At 49.2% G+C, this 15,750-nt stretch overlaps 1 protein-coding gene across 16 annotated transcripts in view; it reads right to left on the bottom strand.

Annotated features, from left to right (window-relative positions):
- CACNA1D (calcium voltage-gated channel subunit alpha1 D) overlaps positions 1 to 15,750 on the bottom strand; it is a 317,150-nt gene that overhangs the window by 14,932 nt on the left and 286,468 nt on the right. For all 16 annotated transcript variants that reach the window (XM_079115648.1, XM_079115636.1, XM_079115644.1 and 13 more), the window contains 3 exons: positions 15,548 to 15,650; positions 14,093 to 14,194; positions 9,029 to 9,159 (listed from right to left, as the gene is read on the bottom strand). In XM_079115648.1, coding sequence (XP_078971774.1) covers positions 9,029 to 9,159; positions 14,093 to 14,194; positions 15,548 to 15,650 — 336 coding nt within the window. The remainder of the gene's footprint in view (positions 1 to 9,028; positions 9,160 to 14,092; positions 14,195 to 15,547; positions 15,651 to 15,750) is intronic.

The following is a 15,750-nucleotide window of genomic DNA, read 5'->3' on the forward strand; positions in this document are numbered from 1 at the left end:
AAGATCTGGCCCACTCTCGATTGGAAGGGACAATTTTAGACGAGCTCTGTTAGAAAAAAAGAGCTGGAGATTCAATTCTTAGAGAATAAACCTGCTCAGCTACAAGCTGTCCTCTGCCTCCTCCGCACACTCGGGCACACCCCTTATTTTGTTGTTGCTTTTCTCCAGGGAAAATGTCATGGTGTGGCCTTTGTGTCCATTGTGAATAGTCCTCGTGTCAGACATAAAGGGTTCGAATCATGGGCATGACAGTCCATTAGTCATCCACAGTGATTGGTACTCTCACTGAAAAGTCAGTGGTAACAATACCCCCACAAGTCCCCCCAGGGGCAGCGCTGGGCTGCATAAACCAGGTTAGCCGCTGCCACTCTGAAAGCTAAAGGAAATTTTAAACAAATGACCTCAACTAATCCACGACTTTCCCTGTAAACAATCTAAGATACCTATCTGTTTCAGTTCCACCTTGATTTCTTTTTTTTTTCTTTCCAGTACTGGGGACCAAACCCAAGGTCTTACATGTGCTAGGAAAGCACTCTACAGCTGAGCTCCATCCCCAGCCCCTTCTGCCTTGATTCTTGGTTATAGTTTTAAAACCAGAATCAGAAAGCTTCTTATTAGTTTCCTGAAAAACAAAGAGAGCACTAAGTAAGACTGAGGCTCAGCAGAAGCTGCAAATCATCACTTCCATTCCGACAGCACATACTCCCATCATGGTGAGCCACGTACTGGTATTCCACCAAATTCTGAGAAAAAGGGCAAGCCAACATGATGCCCATTTTGCTAAATTACACACCCAAACTAGTGTAAGTCTCAGCAAGGACTCTGGATCGCTAGGCTGGTTCTTCCCATGATCCTACACTGGCCCCACTTCTCCCAAACTCCCACGTGGACTCCCACCAAGACAAAATCATCACATCTAATGGGAAAGCATGGGAAGTGAGTCTCAGTCACACACCGAGAGCTAGCCTTCTTTTGATTAATTTAGCAGAGCTCTTACATTACCATTGTCAGCACAGGAATGATGGATGATCACAGGGCGTCACTGTAGCTGGTCCTGTCTGGCATGTACCCTGAGTCTCAATTCTGCCACTTGGAGGAGCCAAGATTTTGAAACACACTTTCTGTCATGCACTAATTCAGACCATTGTTGCTCCAGATCAGCTGTGGCCGTGCCACAGGACTGAGCTTAGCTGGCTACACTGGCACACAGGTGGCACCAGGTCTTGGTGAGTGGGCTAGAGAGGAGGAGAGGGTTGTGGTCAGGGACAGTGCCACTATGAAGGAGCCTCATGAACACAAGCGATCACGTAAGGCTCCGCACTCACTGCCTTTAAGGGGGTTTGGATCTGGGAACCATGGTTCTCAAGGTGTGGTCCAAGGGCCCTGGATATCCCCAGACACCCCAAGGCTCCGTGAGGTCACTGTGATTTGTCTCACACACTTGCATCGTCTTCTGAGAGTGCAGTGAGGGGTCCAAAACCTGCAGGATGTGCTGGCACTGCCTGGTGTCTCTGTGCTTGCATACTATTGTGTTTTTAAGTTTCTCAGTTCTAATTTCTAAGACAGTAAATATTACTATATGGAGGTCTCAATATTTTTTCAGGATTTGAAAGGGGTCCTAAGACCAAAAAGTCTGAGAACTGTCAACCAGTTCATCCTCTGACAGGCAACACTACCTTTGCCTCAGGTGCCAGATTTTCCGCCCATCTAGATTCCTGTGGTTCTGCTGACCTTCCTTCTCCTGTCCTTCCAGTGGCTTCTCTGAGGGAGATTTTGGCACTTATTGGGTTATTTTCACTGTGCCTTAGCAATATATGCCCTCCCACTATTCCAAAGAGCCACCTCTACTGAGGTCTAAGATGTGCCAAGGAGAACAAATTCGCCCAGGTACTGACCCACCTTGGGAAGGACTCTGTTTTATTTAACAGACTCCTTCCTGTCCACAACTGAACCCTGATACACCTGGGCTACTGAGAGATACTGGGTGCATATTATTAAATAACATGACAGTAACTAAGATTTTTACAGCTATATAACGTGCCCTAACTTCTTTTCAAAGACCTTTGAGCAATTACTATTCTCAGATGGAACAATCCCCTTTCCTGAAAGCATATGAAATGCAGTACCATAGTCCTGTGATCGATTTATAATTGGGCCAAACTACAGTATTGGGTACTATTTGAGAAGGGCCTGCTACCCCATCTTACCTTTGCTTCCCTGGGATGGCTACTGGTATGTGCAACCTCTTATCCAGGAGCTTGAGTTTAGTACCATGGATTCTGGTGCTGGGTGCCAAGTTTGCTCTGTGTCTGTAGAGATTCTGAGTTATCTCTGACAACTTCCTCTAGGTTGGAAGCTGTACTCTGCTGCCACGATCTCTACAGCCTGACTGAACCAAGTTTCGGGAAGCCTGACTCCCCCTGTGAGTGGAAGCTGGAGGCGGCCCTCACAGTAGCTGATCATCTTTCCTAAAGTGGCCTTGGCTACTATTACCCAATGCTGCTCCTCAGCAGCACAACCAGGCCCAAGTGGGGCAAGATTCCCTTGGTTCCTTTCAACCTTGCTCCATGTCCTATCCAGAAAGCTGCCATTTCCCAGCTTTTATTTATTTGCAAGGCCTGGGGAGAAAGACCTGCATGACCACACCCATCGGAACAGCTCTGGGCTTTTCTGCCAGATACAAATCTAGAAAGAGTTGCTCATACTGGCCCTTGGAGATGGGGGTGATGCAGATGAGCGTGAGCATGCTCAACATTGGAGAGGGTCAAAGACAAACAGAGGGGTCACTTGTCTGAGGTGGATGGGCTCACCTGTGCCCACTTGCCTTTCAGGGGTGATGCATCAATTCTCAATAGATTCTCATATGTAAATATACCCCAAGCAGAACAGAAGCAGGACTTTGGACCAGAGCAGGATCCCAGAGGACCTCTGCTGGGCTAGACATTAGCCTTTTGGCTGACAGGTTGCAAAGGAGTGTGGGAGAGGGGCCAGGTTGCTGGCAGGGTGTGGGAAACTAAGGTGCTAGGAGCAACAGCTATGGATAATGTTGAGACCAGATGCAGGTGTATGTCTCCAAAGGGGTCCATGGTACTGGATGTGCCGCCTGGCTCTGAGCCTTCTTCCACATCCCCACATACAGGGCTGTGTGAAGCAGAATAGTGCTCTCAGGCCCTCAGCTCTGCTGTAAGCATCCATAAAACCCACAGTGAGCTCCTAGACTTGGTACCATCTACACATGTGGGAGCAGGGGCGGAGCTGAGCCCGTCTCTACAGTGAGGCCGAGAGGTCCACTATGGTCAAGGGCCAAAGGTCACAGGCACAAAGGCTTTCCTGGAGAAGCAAAGCTGGCAGGGCCCTTGCCAATCTTGTCTGGGACAGGCCGGAAGGAAACATGCTCCCCGACCCAGGCCTCCGTTCCCACACTCTGCCTGGCCTTGAGGGTTCCTGCATTGCCAGGGTGCCTGGAGAATCAGCCATTTGTTCAGGAACAGGGCTGCCCACAGACTGCAGCTCTCTCCTCCCACCACTCCACCTCAGTCTCTGACTCCCACATACACACACAAACACACACACACACAAACACACACCTCAAGTCTGCACACAGCAGGGCAAGTGAAAGGGGATCATAAAGCCCTTCTTTCTCTACACAAAGACTTCAGTAGTTAATTAGAATCTTCCCCATGACCTTTGCACTAAGGTTACTTTTGAATATTAATTTAAAAACTCTGCTTGGCCACTCTGGGCATCTTGGGCTCAGCATAAGAGGTGCAGACTCCTCGACCCCTACTGGGAAACGACTGAGAACTTGAGACCAGATGCCCTCATCCACCAGCTTCTTGGACAAAAAAATCTGCTGTTCTTACCATGTGAAAACGCAATCTGTGGAGTGACCTTCATTTACTTCTTTGTGCATTTCCTAGATATGGGAAAAAGGGGAGAGTTCTCTTTCTCAATGGATAACTACAGTACAGAAAAGAGATGAAAGGAAAACAAGGATTTCTTAAAGTTCTGGTAGTAAACAGGCATATGATATTATTATTGTTGTTGAAGTCTTAATAATAAGCAATTATACGTTCAAAGTGCTTTACAATCACTTAGCTATTCCTCACAACAGCCCTGTGAGGTAGGTCGACATTATTACCCCCATTTTACAGATGGGGAAACTGAGGCACAGAGAGGTTAAGTGTCTTGCCCAAGGTCACGCAGCAAGTGTACGCTGGAGCTGGGACTAGAACCCAGGTTCCCTGACTCCCGGTGTCCTTGAAACTAGACCACACTGCTTCCAAAGAGGCATCCCCAGACTGGCTCTGAGCGCGAATTAAAGACGGACAATGTTAGATGAGGTTGGGTGTGGTGGCATTTCCCGCGGACACGTTAGATGGACCCTGAGGTGTTGCCTGGATTGGTTTGGGCATGCGGGTGTATGTGTTAGTTTCAATGGGTGTCTCTGAGCTTCCTGGCCTGTCCACTTCTCACTGCATTCTGGGTTGGGTCACCACAGCGAGCAGGGTCGGGCGGTCAGGAGGTCATGACGTACTGGCATATAAAAGGAACTCTGTCAGCTCAGCGCCAAGGGGCCTGCCAGTCTTTGGGAGTTCGGGCAAACTAGGGATGCAGGACTTTGGAACAGAGTCAGCTGCCCACCTTAGGCAGGTCTGCTTAATCTTTTTATGATAATTTTTTTTTTTAACTGGCCAGCATCAGGAAGTTGTGTTCATTTCATTTCTCTGCGGGGCGGCTGCCCCTGTCTTTTGCTCTCTCTCACTCTTTCCCTTTCTCTGAGTCTCTGCTTGGAAGGGAAACTGTTAAAACTTGTACGTTCCCTTTCATGAAAAGGAGCCACCGTGAGCAGCGTCCGCGACAGGCAGCCATGGCTCCGCAGATGAGCCAGGGCCCCGCTTCCGCCTTTTGGAGGAGTGCCTTGCTTGGAAGGGGTCTCCCCGGGGCCTTGGGTTTGCGCTTGCCTGCATTTCTCCCGAAATGCTGTGTCAGTAGAAATAAGCCCACGTGAGAGTTTGCCCTTTCAAGGCCTTAGCCACCAGCGCCTTCCGACTAACCAGCTTGGTGCCGTAGCTCAGGCAGAAAACGCTAAAGCATCCGTTCAAGCATCTGAAACAAACGAATCAGCCAGTGAAATCTCATCTGTTAGCATCTGTTCTCCTCTTATATTAAAAAAAAAAAAAGGAAAAAATGCAAAAAGAGCCCATTTATGGCTTTAGGTAGAATCATGCCTTTAAAGAGAAAAAAAAAAAAAAAAGAATCTCACTACTTTTCAGACTGAGAAGGTGTGACAATAGCATCCTCCACAGATTGAACCTCTGGGGGATCCCCTCTCTATGCACGCAGCCTCCCTGAGGCCACATCAAGGCACAGCAGGGGACTGAGGGTCATTCTGATCTGGCACACCACCCACCTCTCCCCCTGAGCACCTACAGTCCCATCTGGTGACCCGGCCACAGGCTTTAAACCTGTCCAACCTAACAATCTAATTCTGCATAGCCAGAAACAGTGGTCTTCTCTAAACCCAACTTCCAAACAGGTAAAAAGGCTAGCCCTCCAGACTTTTCCTATCATTCAGATGGGCAGGCTACCATCTGGGATGAGGGTGGGACAGAGTCTCCTCAGATTCCACCAGAATAAAGGAGATGCTTGAGTGTTGGAAAGAAAGAGAAATGAACAAAACTGCTCCCACTCTGGGTTCTTTTCTTTTTCTTATTGGAGGGACACTGGACTCATGGGTGCCTGTAAGTTGCACAGGTCCTCATCTAGAAGGTGTGATGGGACAGTCCAGGTGCACTGCTGCTGGCGGGGAAGGGGACTGAGAGTTTCCCTGGCTGCAGGACTGTGTTCCTTTATTTCTTTGCTCCTGGTGGGAACTCGCGAGTCAGTCGGATGTAGCAACAATGAATGAAGAGCAAATGCGGAGTCAAACTGAAGGGAATATGGTGTGTAGGAGATGAGAGAAAATCAAAAGGCTTGATGCAGCTTCTCTTCGGCTCCCTCAGGAGAGGGGCTGGAGAGAAGGTCGGTTTTAAAGATGGAGATGGGTGCACGAATGGATGGAAACCGCACACTCACTCAGATCACAGAGGCCAGAGGACGCGGGATGCCGAGCCCCTTCCCAGAGGCAGGAGTGCCTCGAGCCACGCCCCTTGGGGGGGAGGCCAGACTGCAGTTGGTCTGAACAGAGGGAGATCAGACGGAGCCCACAGGGTTCAAGACCACGCGCCTCTGTGTGCCCTCGGAAGCCCTTCCGTGGAACGGGGGTGCCCAGTTCTCAAAGCTCAGCGACCACGCTCTCCGCAGCACCAGCACGCACGCCACGTCCTCGCTCCTGCTCACACGAATGCCACGCTCCACTCCACCAGCATTCAGTCCCGAGCCGCGGGCGCCCTGACCTCGGAGCGGCAGGGCGCCCGCCCCCCCCACGGGCATGCCCACCCCCAGGGGCTTCCCCAGAGGTGTGTCCTCCTCCTAGCAGCAGTCAGCACACTCCTCCCACGCTGACCCCATTTCCCCCACTGCTACATCGTCAAGTAATAGTTCCTCGTGAGGAAGGAAAGCCTCCTCATGCTAATTAACCATGGAGTAACAATTCACACTTAGAGCCACTTCTTCAGCTGAGGAAGCCAAAAATGTAAACAGAATTATCTTTCAAGGGGACAAAAAAGTTCTATTTTTAATACTTGTTTCAGAATCAAATGCATTTTCAGAATTTATCTGTTAAGATTATGAACACAACTTAATTGTCTATGCTGTGTATTCAACATAAATTATAGACTTAGAATCAACGCCCAAAGGAACCATGTGAATGTGTGTTGGTATCATCTAACTTGAAATACTGAATAGCTTGAAATTCTAATTTGAATTTCACTCAAGAAATGAAACTTTCTAGAAAACGAAAAACATTTAGGAGACTAAAATCCTCAATAGTATGTTAACACCACACCATAGACTATTTAACCCAGGACCACGGGTTAAGATGGCATCGTGTCAGCACCATCTGGTCCTTCAGCTCAAGGCTCAGTGAACCCCGTAGGTGAAATGTGATTACCCAGCCACGTGCTGTTTATGCATGTCTTATAACATCAAACTCTATATCCAGCCACCAGAGCAAGCGCTGAAGCTGTCTAATTGGGAAGTCTTGGAGGTTCGGAAAAGGTATAAATAAACTTGCACCCAAGTGTTCATCATCCATGTCTTTCAGAGAAAATTGAAGTTCTGTAACAGAGCTAAGCCGATTACTAGAAATTTTGACATACACCATTGATGAAAGATGTACTTCTCTAGAAAGTCAAGTTCTGACCCCACCACCTAAGTTTCATTAACAGCCAGCAGTTCCCTCTAAGCAGAAGGTACCCACTGATCTCAGAAATCTGGCTAGTCTCTTCTTCTGGGGGAAGAGCTTCCAAAAGCATATTAATCTCTCCCTCTGCTGGAGGCTAACATGGCCAATCTGCCCTCAAGAATGTATGAACCAGAGACCTGTTTCAATTTGAAAACACATCTTTTCAGTTTGCTTTGCCTAAGGCTAGCTGTGAACTGCAATCCAGAAGGAGGGATGCCCTTTTTGCAAACCAGATCAGCAGGACGCAGGTGAGATGACTTAACTCAGATCCTCTGAGATAGCAACAAGCCGTGTGACTGAACCTGTGACTCTCTGAGCTACCAAAAGGACATGTGATCAGAGAGAGAAGATTAGAGATTGTCTTCAGTGGGATTTGGTGTCCAACTGCCCCACCAGCATGCCCCCAGCGCCTACGGCCGGCTGAGTTGAACAGATTTCACCATGAATCAGCGGTCACTGTCAGGCAAGGTCATGGCTAGCCTGCCACATATACAGGCACCCCACACTCCTCATTCGCCACCACTCGGATGCATGGTTTTCTCGCAGTATCACAAGCAAGGCTCCACTTTCACAGTTACCATCACTCTGAACACAGAGCAAGGCTGGGTATTTGTCCCTGGAAAAAAGTGAAGGACTGTTCCAGGTTGAACCTTATCAACACCTACAAGGTCACATTTGAGACATGTGACAATAGTGCCATAAAAATAATTTTGGCGTAAACTGAAAAAAAAGGAGGAATTTATCTTACTCACAACGTACTTAAAGCACTCCAGTAGCAGAGATGACGGGCTTGGTTGCTGACAGCTTGCTGACCTTTGTAGTTTTCTTTTCCCTGCTCTTAGTGTCTTCTCCATCCCTCCTTGCCCTGCTTTCTCCATCACTGACCACAAACCGCTCTTCCCAACCCCTCTTCCTGCAAGTCTCTATTTTAACTCCTTTCCTATCCACACGCCGGCTTCCCACCCAGAGCTTTGGGATTCTAAATCCCTTAGATGCATGGATGCCAAGGTTCCTTAAGCCACATTCACATTTCTAGGGGGCTGTGGCAGGGCCTGGGCTGGAGGAGGGGAGAGGGGCCCGAGGCTGGCCTGGATGCATGAGCAGCATTTGCACAGCAAGCCTCATGGCCATCAGAAGACAACACACCAAGACAGACACGCCACATGCACACACGCACACACACACGCACACGCATAGTACACACTAGGAAGTGATGGATGTTACTGAAATGGACCGAAAACCAACAAGCAGTGGGGTAAGAAACAAACAGAAACAAAACAAAGCACTTGCGTTCAGATGGAAAGCTGTTCACTAGGCAGCCGGACCCTGAGCCCAGGGCTGTAGGGAAGATGGGCCTGCCTGGAGGACACTGCCTTTGGAGAAGACTGGAGGGACCGGATGTGAGGGCAGCACTCACTCCTCTCCTGCCATGGCCACCCTGGGGGCCCTGCACACAGGCCAGCGGCAGCAGGTGCAAGGCACAGTGGAGAAGGCAAGGGAGGAAGCACTTACCTTGTGGGCCAGAAATGGCCAGTCCACATTTGGGGGAGTGTGCAGTATCCCAGTTTAAACAAAATCCTTGTGGTACTGCTCAACCATGAATGGTCAGCTCTCTAGTATTTCAAATAAGCTCGTAACATTGTTAGTGAAAAGAGAAAACAAAACAAGAGGGCAATTCACCTGTAGGGCTATTGTGGTGTTCTTCGCAGGGTACTTTCCCACCAATCCTTGTTCTTTCCGTTTCTTGAATTTCCTAAAGTAGTCCTGTATCAGGAAAGTGGCATAGAACTTCCCCACGGTTACCTCATCATCTAAACGGAGAGACCAGACATAGCTCTCCCGAATCAGCACATTTGGACCAAGAGCCTAAACACTCGCTTCTGGCTGGGGCAGGGGTGGGGCGGGATGGTGCAGAAGGCACCGAGCTCTCAGCCTACCACATGGGACGCTCAATCTAGCGAAAAGCAAGGCTTTGCAAAGCAGGTAAGGCTCAAAATTAGAGTCAGTTAAATGAACCGATACTCAAAGTTGCAGAAAGTAATATGTTCATCATGAGTTTAATAGCGCAGCATATTAGTAACACTGTGAAATGCCATCTCGGTTATTTGCTTAAAATAAAAGATACAAAACAAAAAGGCTTAGTGGGCCACATTTCCACCCCTGTGCATAGGGATTTGCATGTGTAATTACCACAAACATCAATGGCAATTAACCACCCAAATCCCTATGCCTTAAAATGGAGATCTAGAAAGATGACATACAGAAGCCTGGAAGGAGAGGAAGGTTCAGAAGAGCGACTGCAGATCCAGATTTTCACAAGCTCCCCCATCCTCTGCTCAGAATCGGCCCTTTTCTGCATTGCAGTGACCGCTCCAACTAACCTCGAGGTGGAGCCGGGCTTATTTCTGCTTTGTTCAGAAACAACCTCCAATATGAATCACTGGGGAATCAGAACTCTGCTGACAACTTAAAAGGTGATGCATGAGGCAGAATAGAGGCTCTGGCTGTCTCGTGGTAATCATCCCAGACATGTCCATGTGCCCCCAGGTCTCCTAGGAGGCCTGCCACCAGCTCTGCAGGGTGCTGAAGTCTCCTGGGTGGAAAGCGGAAGGCCACCTTAGCAGCTCACCCCTTGCGGGGGAACCATGATGGGAGGTTGGGGACCATAGAGTGTGACTCTCAGGGGCTGGGAGAAAGAATGGCTGCAGGGCCTCTGGCTTTTGGCCTGGCTGTTCTTGCAAGAGTCACATACTGATGTGGGTAAGGGGCTCGACTTGTCTGAGCTTGTGTTCTCATGTGCAAAATGAGAACAGCCTCCTACGGGAGAGGACTATTGTGAGGCGGACACAAGGCACTCGTCCCCCTGGCTGGGGTCAGCTCAGGTCTGAGCGCTGTGAGATGCCAACAGCAGCACTCACTAAGGTGGATCCTAGAGCAGGACAAGGTGGGGATCACTGGTACCCACCACATCAACTAATGCATTCTGGATGGGCCTCCTTCAGTGACCAAGGGGAGGTGCTGCCAACCCCTTGCCATCCCCAGCTGGACTGCTAGGCTGGCTGCGGGTGGCCACTACAGCCCTCCTTTCCAGAGGCTGCTCAGGGCTACCTTGTGAGAAGACTGTCTTAGAGCAGTCTGGTTTGAGAAGTGATATGTTCCTCCTAAACCTAGACCAGGGAAGTTCTGGAGTGCTGCAGGGGCCACTAACATTAACCTCAGGCTCTGCACTGCCTGGGAGAACATGGTCCTTACCAGTTTCGGGTCTGTCTAAACTGTCTCATGATGCACCGTCCATGGTCAAGAGGCACGCAGAGCCCATTCAGGGCTGACAGCTCACTACCTGCTCTGCTCTCCAGTCTCTGCCCATTTGGCACAGGGTGCCTTTAGAACATCAGCTCTAGCTAGACCCTGTGGTTGGGCATCTGTGGGTGCCATACCAATTGTCAGAGGAGTTCCATATGGGTCTCAAGCCCTCTTTACAACAACTCTGGCACACTGGATATGCCCACCTCTCTCCACACCCACAGACAGATGGAGACAGGTTGAATGACTCACTCAGGGCAGTCAAGCCAGAACCTGAGCCCAGGGCAGTGGTTCTCCTTGAGCCCAGGGTCCTCCCTACATACCACTTCCCTCCAGACAGCCCAGCTCTGGCCACCTGCTTCTTTGGAGTTGCCTTGCCGACAGTATAAGTATATCCTTTTCTTGGGCTGCCTGGCTACTGCATCCAGGGGGCCCAGGGAGAGTCTCCTCCTGCCATGCCTTGGCTATCCTCTTTACTCCAGGGTTCTGAGTCCTCTCTGTGAATCCCCAGAAAAAAAAATAGTGGCTCTACCTGCAGCGGGTCCCCTCATTCCACACCAGGATGCTTCCAGAAAACACAGGCCTAAACTTTATCCCCCTTAAGCCTGCAGAGCAGAGGCAGGCCCTCTCAGGAGTCAAGGGTCTCTAGGTCATCTCCACTGAGATACTGAGGTAATTGGGAGACTGGGCCCAGAGAAAAGTTCTTAAGGACAAGAAATGTCAATGCCCTGGAGGACAGAAAAGGAAAGAAGAGAAAGAAAGAATGCAGTGAGACATCTGGGCTCAGGACTGGAGAGAGATGGGGTCAGCTCAGGGAGCTCTTCACCGCCAAGGAGCCAAAGACACAGCTCAAGGAAAGAAGGCTCAAAGGCAGGAGGACCTTCAGGGAGGAGAGGAAGCTTCTAAAGAGAAAGCAGACAGTCCATGGGATGGCAGAGAGCCTGCAGAGGCAAGGCGAGAATCTCAGCCAAGATTCCAAGCTGAGGAATTCCAAGCTGAGGTGACCAGGGAGTGGTCAGGCTGTCCCTGCAGCTGGAGACCCTAGGCCACTGAGAGTGGGAAAGGAAGTTCCCAACATGTACTCCATCGTTCATTCCTGATGTCATCTTTTTATGAAGCTCCAGATAACTCAGTGATGTCTCAGATCACCTTCCCGCCAGAAAAGACTTCTAAGACAAGCGCCTCACTCTGCTATGTCACCAGCGGCATCCTGACACCCCACATCTGCCAGTCTCAGGCTCCCGGGGGCAGAGGCTGACCCCGTTCATTCTGGTGCTCTCTGATCAGGGTATAGTGTGGGGGACACCAACACCTTTACCCTCTGGAGCTACCCATCTGTTTTGCCAGAGCAAGGTACACATTATCATTCTCTAAGCATGCAGGAAAGGCTGGTGACCACTGGTCCACTGGAAGATAGAAGGACAAGCGAAGAAATGAATGATGAATAAAGATACTAAAACCCTCTCCGGAACTTTCCACTGATGCCTGAGAGTCCCTGCCTTTTGGTATTCTCTGGTGGCAAAAGTGCTTGAGATTAAACCCTGATAAGCACTACAGTAGGCATGAGAGTCAATGCTACATGGACCCTTGGGAGCATTCAGTCTCCTCCCAAGACCCCAGTGCCTCCTTCTCGGTCATCACAGTGCCTTTTACTGCCACTGTGGAATGAATTAAAACCTGTCATCCTAAACTCAATCCCTCTGAGGAACGACAGAGAAAGCCAGGTCCAGCTATGGACCAAGAAAGGGGAAGAATATTTAACCTCGATGACAAGGTTAGTGGGGCTAAAAGTTGACCAGCTTTGCCAAATTCTGGACTTTTCTCTGATGAGAAGAAATGAAGTTTCACAGTAAAGTGAACAACACTCTCCAAGTGTGTCCTGTGGGGATACCCAGGCATTAATTCAGGAGTGTGTGGTCTGAATGAAGGTGGCATTTCAAGAGATGTGCGGTGGAACTAGAAAGGAGCGGGTCCTCAGGCTCAGGCTCACGGAGGGTGGGGGTTGTACACGGACAGGTGCTGCCTGCTGTTCTGAAGCATGCATCCGTATTTCAAGAAATATCGTAGGGGAATACAGTTGGCAAGAGATAACTCTGATTCCATGCCACCACCCTAAAACAGAATTGCTTCAGAATATTCTGAAAGACTGAGAGTTGAAAGGAATGGAGGCTGCAGAAAAAGCTCAAGCACATCGTTACAACAGTTTTAAAAAAGCAATTCATCTAAGCCATGCGAGCACTTGGATGTGCAGCTGAAAGGAAAAGAACAAAAACCAAAGAGGAGTTTTAAACGTGCAGCATCGGTTCTCCCCCGGGCTGCCAGGGGTTTCATGGTGGGAGGTTTGTTTCATTTCCTTTTATCATTTCTTTCTGGTCCATTTTCCCCAGCTTTGAGCTGGTGGCCATGTCAGCTGTGGGTGGCTCTTTTCAGTTACAAAAGTTCATACTGGTTCTCTCTGCACATTAAGGAGCAGAACAGGCCAACATGCTGTGCTCTCTGTTCCCGAAGAGCCACAGGCTGTCACCTTCTCAGAGGAAGTGACCTTGGCTATAGTCCTGGCCCAGGTTCTGGAGTCAGATTCCACACATGAGCCAGACCACTTTGAAGGTGGCAGGGGTAGTGACACTATAAAGGTTCTGCTGGTTACGAAACCCACCAGATGGTTACTGTGCCCAGGCCAGGGGTGGCTAAAATGCTGGTGGGTGGCACTGGGTAAGCAGATCCTGCACCTTTAAAACTCGAAAACGAAAGTCTGAAAACAACCACCTCAACTTGTAAATCCATGTGTACTTAAATGAAAATGGAAAAACATTACATATATATAGATATATATGATATGTAGATGTTTTATATATAAATTCAAAAAAAGTTTAGTCAGTTAATTTGTGATAAACAAAAGAAAAATAAGCATGCTTGTTAGTTATGTCTCTAAATATGTGCAATGCTGGGGGTAAATTCTACTTTATTAAGGATACTCCTGATAATTCTTGGTAATTATGATGGTAAATTCAGTCCTGATAAGAACATTTCAAAATTGCCCTTTCCTGAAATCTACCCATTTTTTATGAATTTTCAACAAAATGCTGATGGATAATTGGAAACTTGTTTTAAATATTTTTCCTTTTATATATATATATATATATATAGGCTTATAGGATTTTCATTTTGTATCTGTGATCTTGTTCTCTAACATTAACTCTTCTACCAACAAGCAAACCCCTGCTCCAGCCATGTGAGTCTTGGTTTCCTTCCCACTGAAGACTCTTATTGAATTGTCTTTATATTGCCCCAATAATCACACTGAATGGCCAAGGGCTCTCTAGTGTCATCTCATGTTCTGATACCTAAAGCATTCTGCAAACACAGTCTGGGTTTTCTGGACCTGTTATCACTAAACTAAAGCCCTGGCTGAGAGCTACTTAGGAAAGAGATTACACTGACCACCGGCTGGAGGGACCACTTGGTCAAGTAGCTTCATGCTGGTTTTCTTCCATATTTTCTTTATCACAGCTCTAAGTTCTTCATTAGCTTGTTCCAGGTTCCCTAAATCCAAAAAGCCAAAGAGGGATACAAGCCTTGTTTGTTTCCCAACTCCCTTTCCCTGCTCTCGCCACTCTGCCAGTCCCAGCCGGCCTGGAAGGACACACAGCCTCTGCCCCTGCCCTCCGTCCCACGTCCCACGGGGCTCTCCCCAGCCAGGGTCAAAGGCCCTTCCTACGTTCAGCACTAGTCACTGAGCCTGCCCAGGGGGAAGTCCCTCCACAGTGGGAACATTCCTGTTTCACACTGGAATTCAGGACTTCTTGCCTCTGATCCTGTCCCTGCCCCTCACAGCAGGGACCTACTCCCCTCCCACTGCTTCCAGCCCAGCGGCCTTTCCCTCTTCACTGGCTGCCCCCTGTCTACCTCCACCCCAGGTGAGGGCCCAGCTGGGAAGATGCTGAGCCTAAACTTCACCAGCCTAAGATTTCCATGCCACATAACCTTGGCCTGTTCCTACACATGGGCTGATGATTGCCTTCCCACCTAATGTACTGGCATGTAAGACCACTCTGCCTTCTGGAACCCTTAGAGATGCTGGCCTGTGGCTAGGTACAGACAAGCCAGCCAGAGGAGGCACACCTTGGACTGGAAGAGGGTGGTTTTCTGCATGGAGCCCTGGGGTTGTAAACACCACCTGTCTCCTGACTTGACACATGTCCCTTGCTGCGTCCTCTCCCCTCTCCTCCATCAAGTGCTCCCCTCAAGGTCTCCACTTCCTCACCTTCCGCTCACTCGCTGTCAGTGGGCTGCAGTCTGCTTTCCATTCCATCTCTGATGTGGCTACTGAGCCACACTACAGTGTCCGCTTTGCCAGGTCTGAACAGAGCTCAGGGTGGGAGGGCTGAGGGTCCAGCTAGGAAGATGCTGGTCCTACTAGTATTCCCCAAGTGCTAACTATGTGCACTATGTGTGCAGAGGGGCTTCTGCACACATCACCTCGCTCCTCCCAAGGGTCTTCCCTGGCATAGGTGCATTTAGTTCTTCTTGGAGAGAGAAAAGCTCAGAATAGCAAACTTCCTCACTGCAGGTCACACAATACTACGGAGAGCTGGAGTAGGCCCACTTGTGATGGTTGTCTCTGCCGCCATGCCTTGCCTATTTCTCCCACTACGAGAGTAAGCGGTGGGATAAATCAACTCAAGATACTCTGGGACAAAGGGAAACATATAGGAAGGGCAGAAAAGACTGAGGGAGGAGAGGGTCACCTCCAGCTCAGCACAGATACTCCCACTGTTCTTCCCACTCCTTCTGGGGTCTCCCTTCACCTAGAAAAAGCCCACCTGAGAATGTCAAGATTAGGGGTGGCCACTTCTCCCACTTTTACCACCTGTCCTGTCCCCAGGGAACACACACCTTCAGTCTTGATCTTGAGAGCTGTTCGGACCAAAGCAAACAGGGTTGCGTTAAACATGACTGTCCCGTCACTGTTGAGAGGCATGTTCATGGCCACTAATCTCTGTAAAGGGAAGAAAAGTTCCTCAGGAGAAATCCAGTGCTGGATGAGAGTCATATTCCTTTGGGGTGCTTATTCTGTTTATCCCTCGTTCCTTCTCTAG

The sequence above is a fragment of the Sciurus vulgaris genome (genome assembly GCF_902686455.1).
Source record: "Sciurus vulgaris genome assembly, chromosome: 16".
NCBI lineage: Eukaryota > Metazoa > Chordata > Mammalia > Rodentia > Sciuridae > Sciurus > Sciurus vulgaris.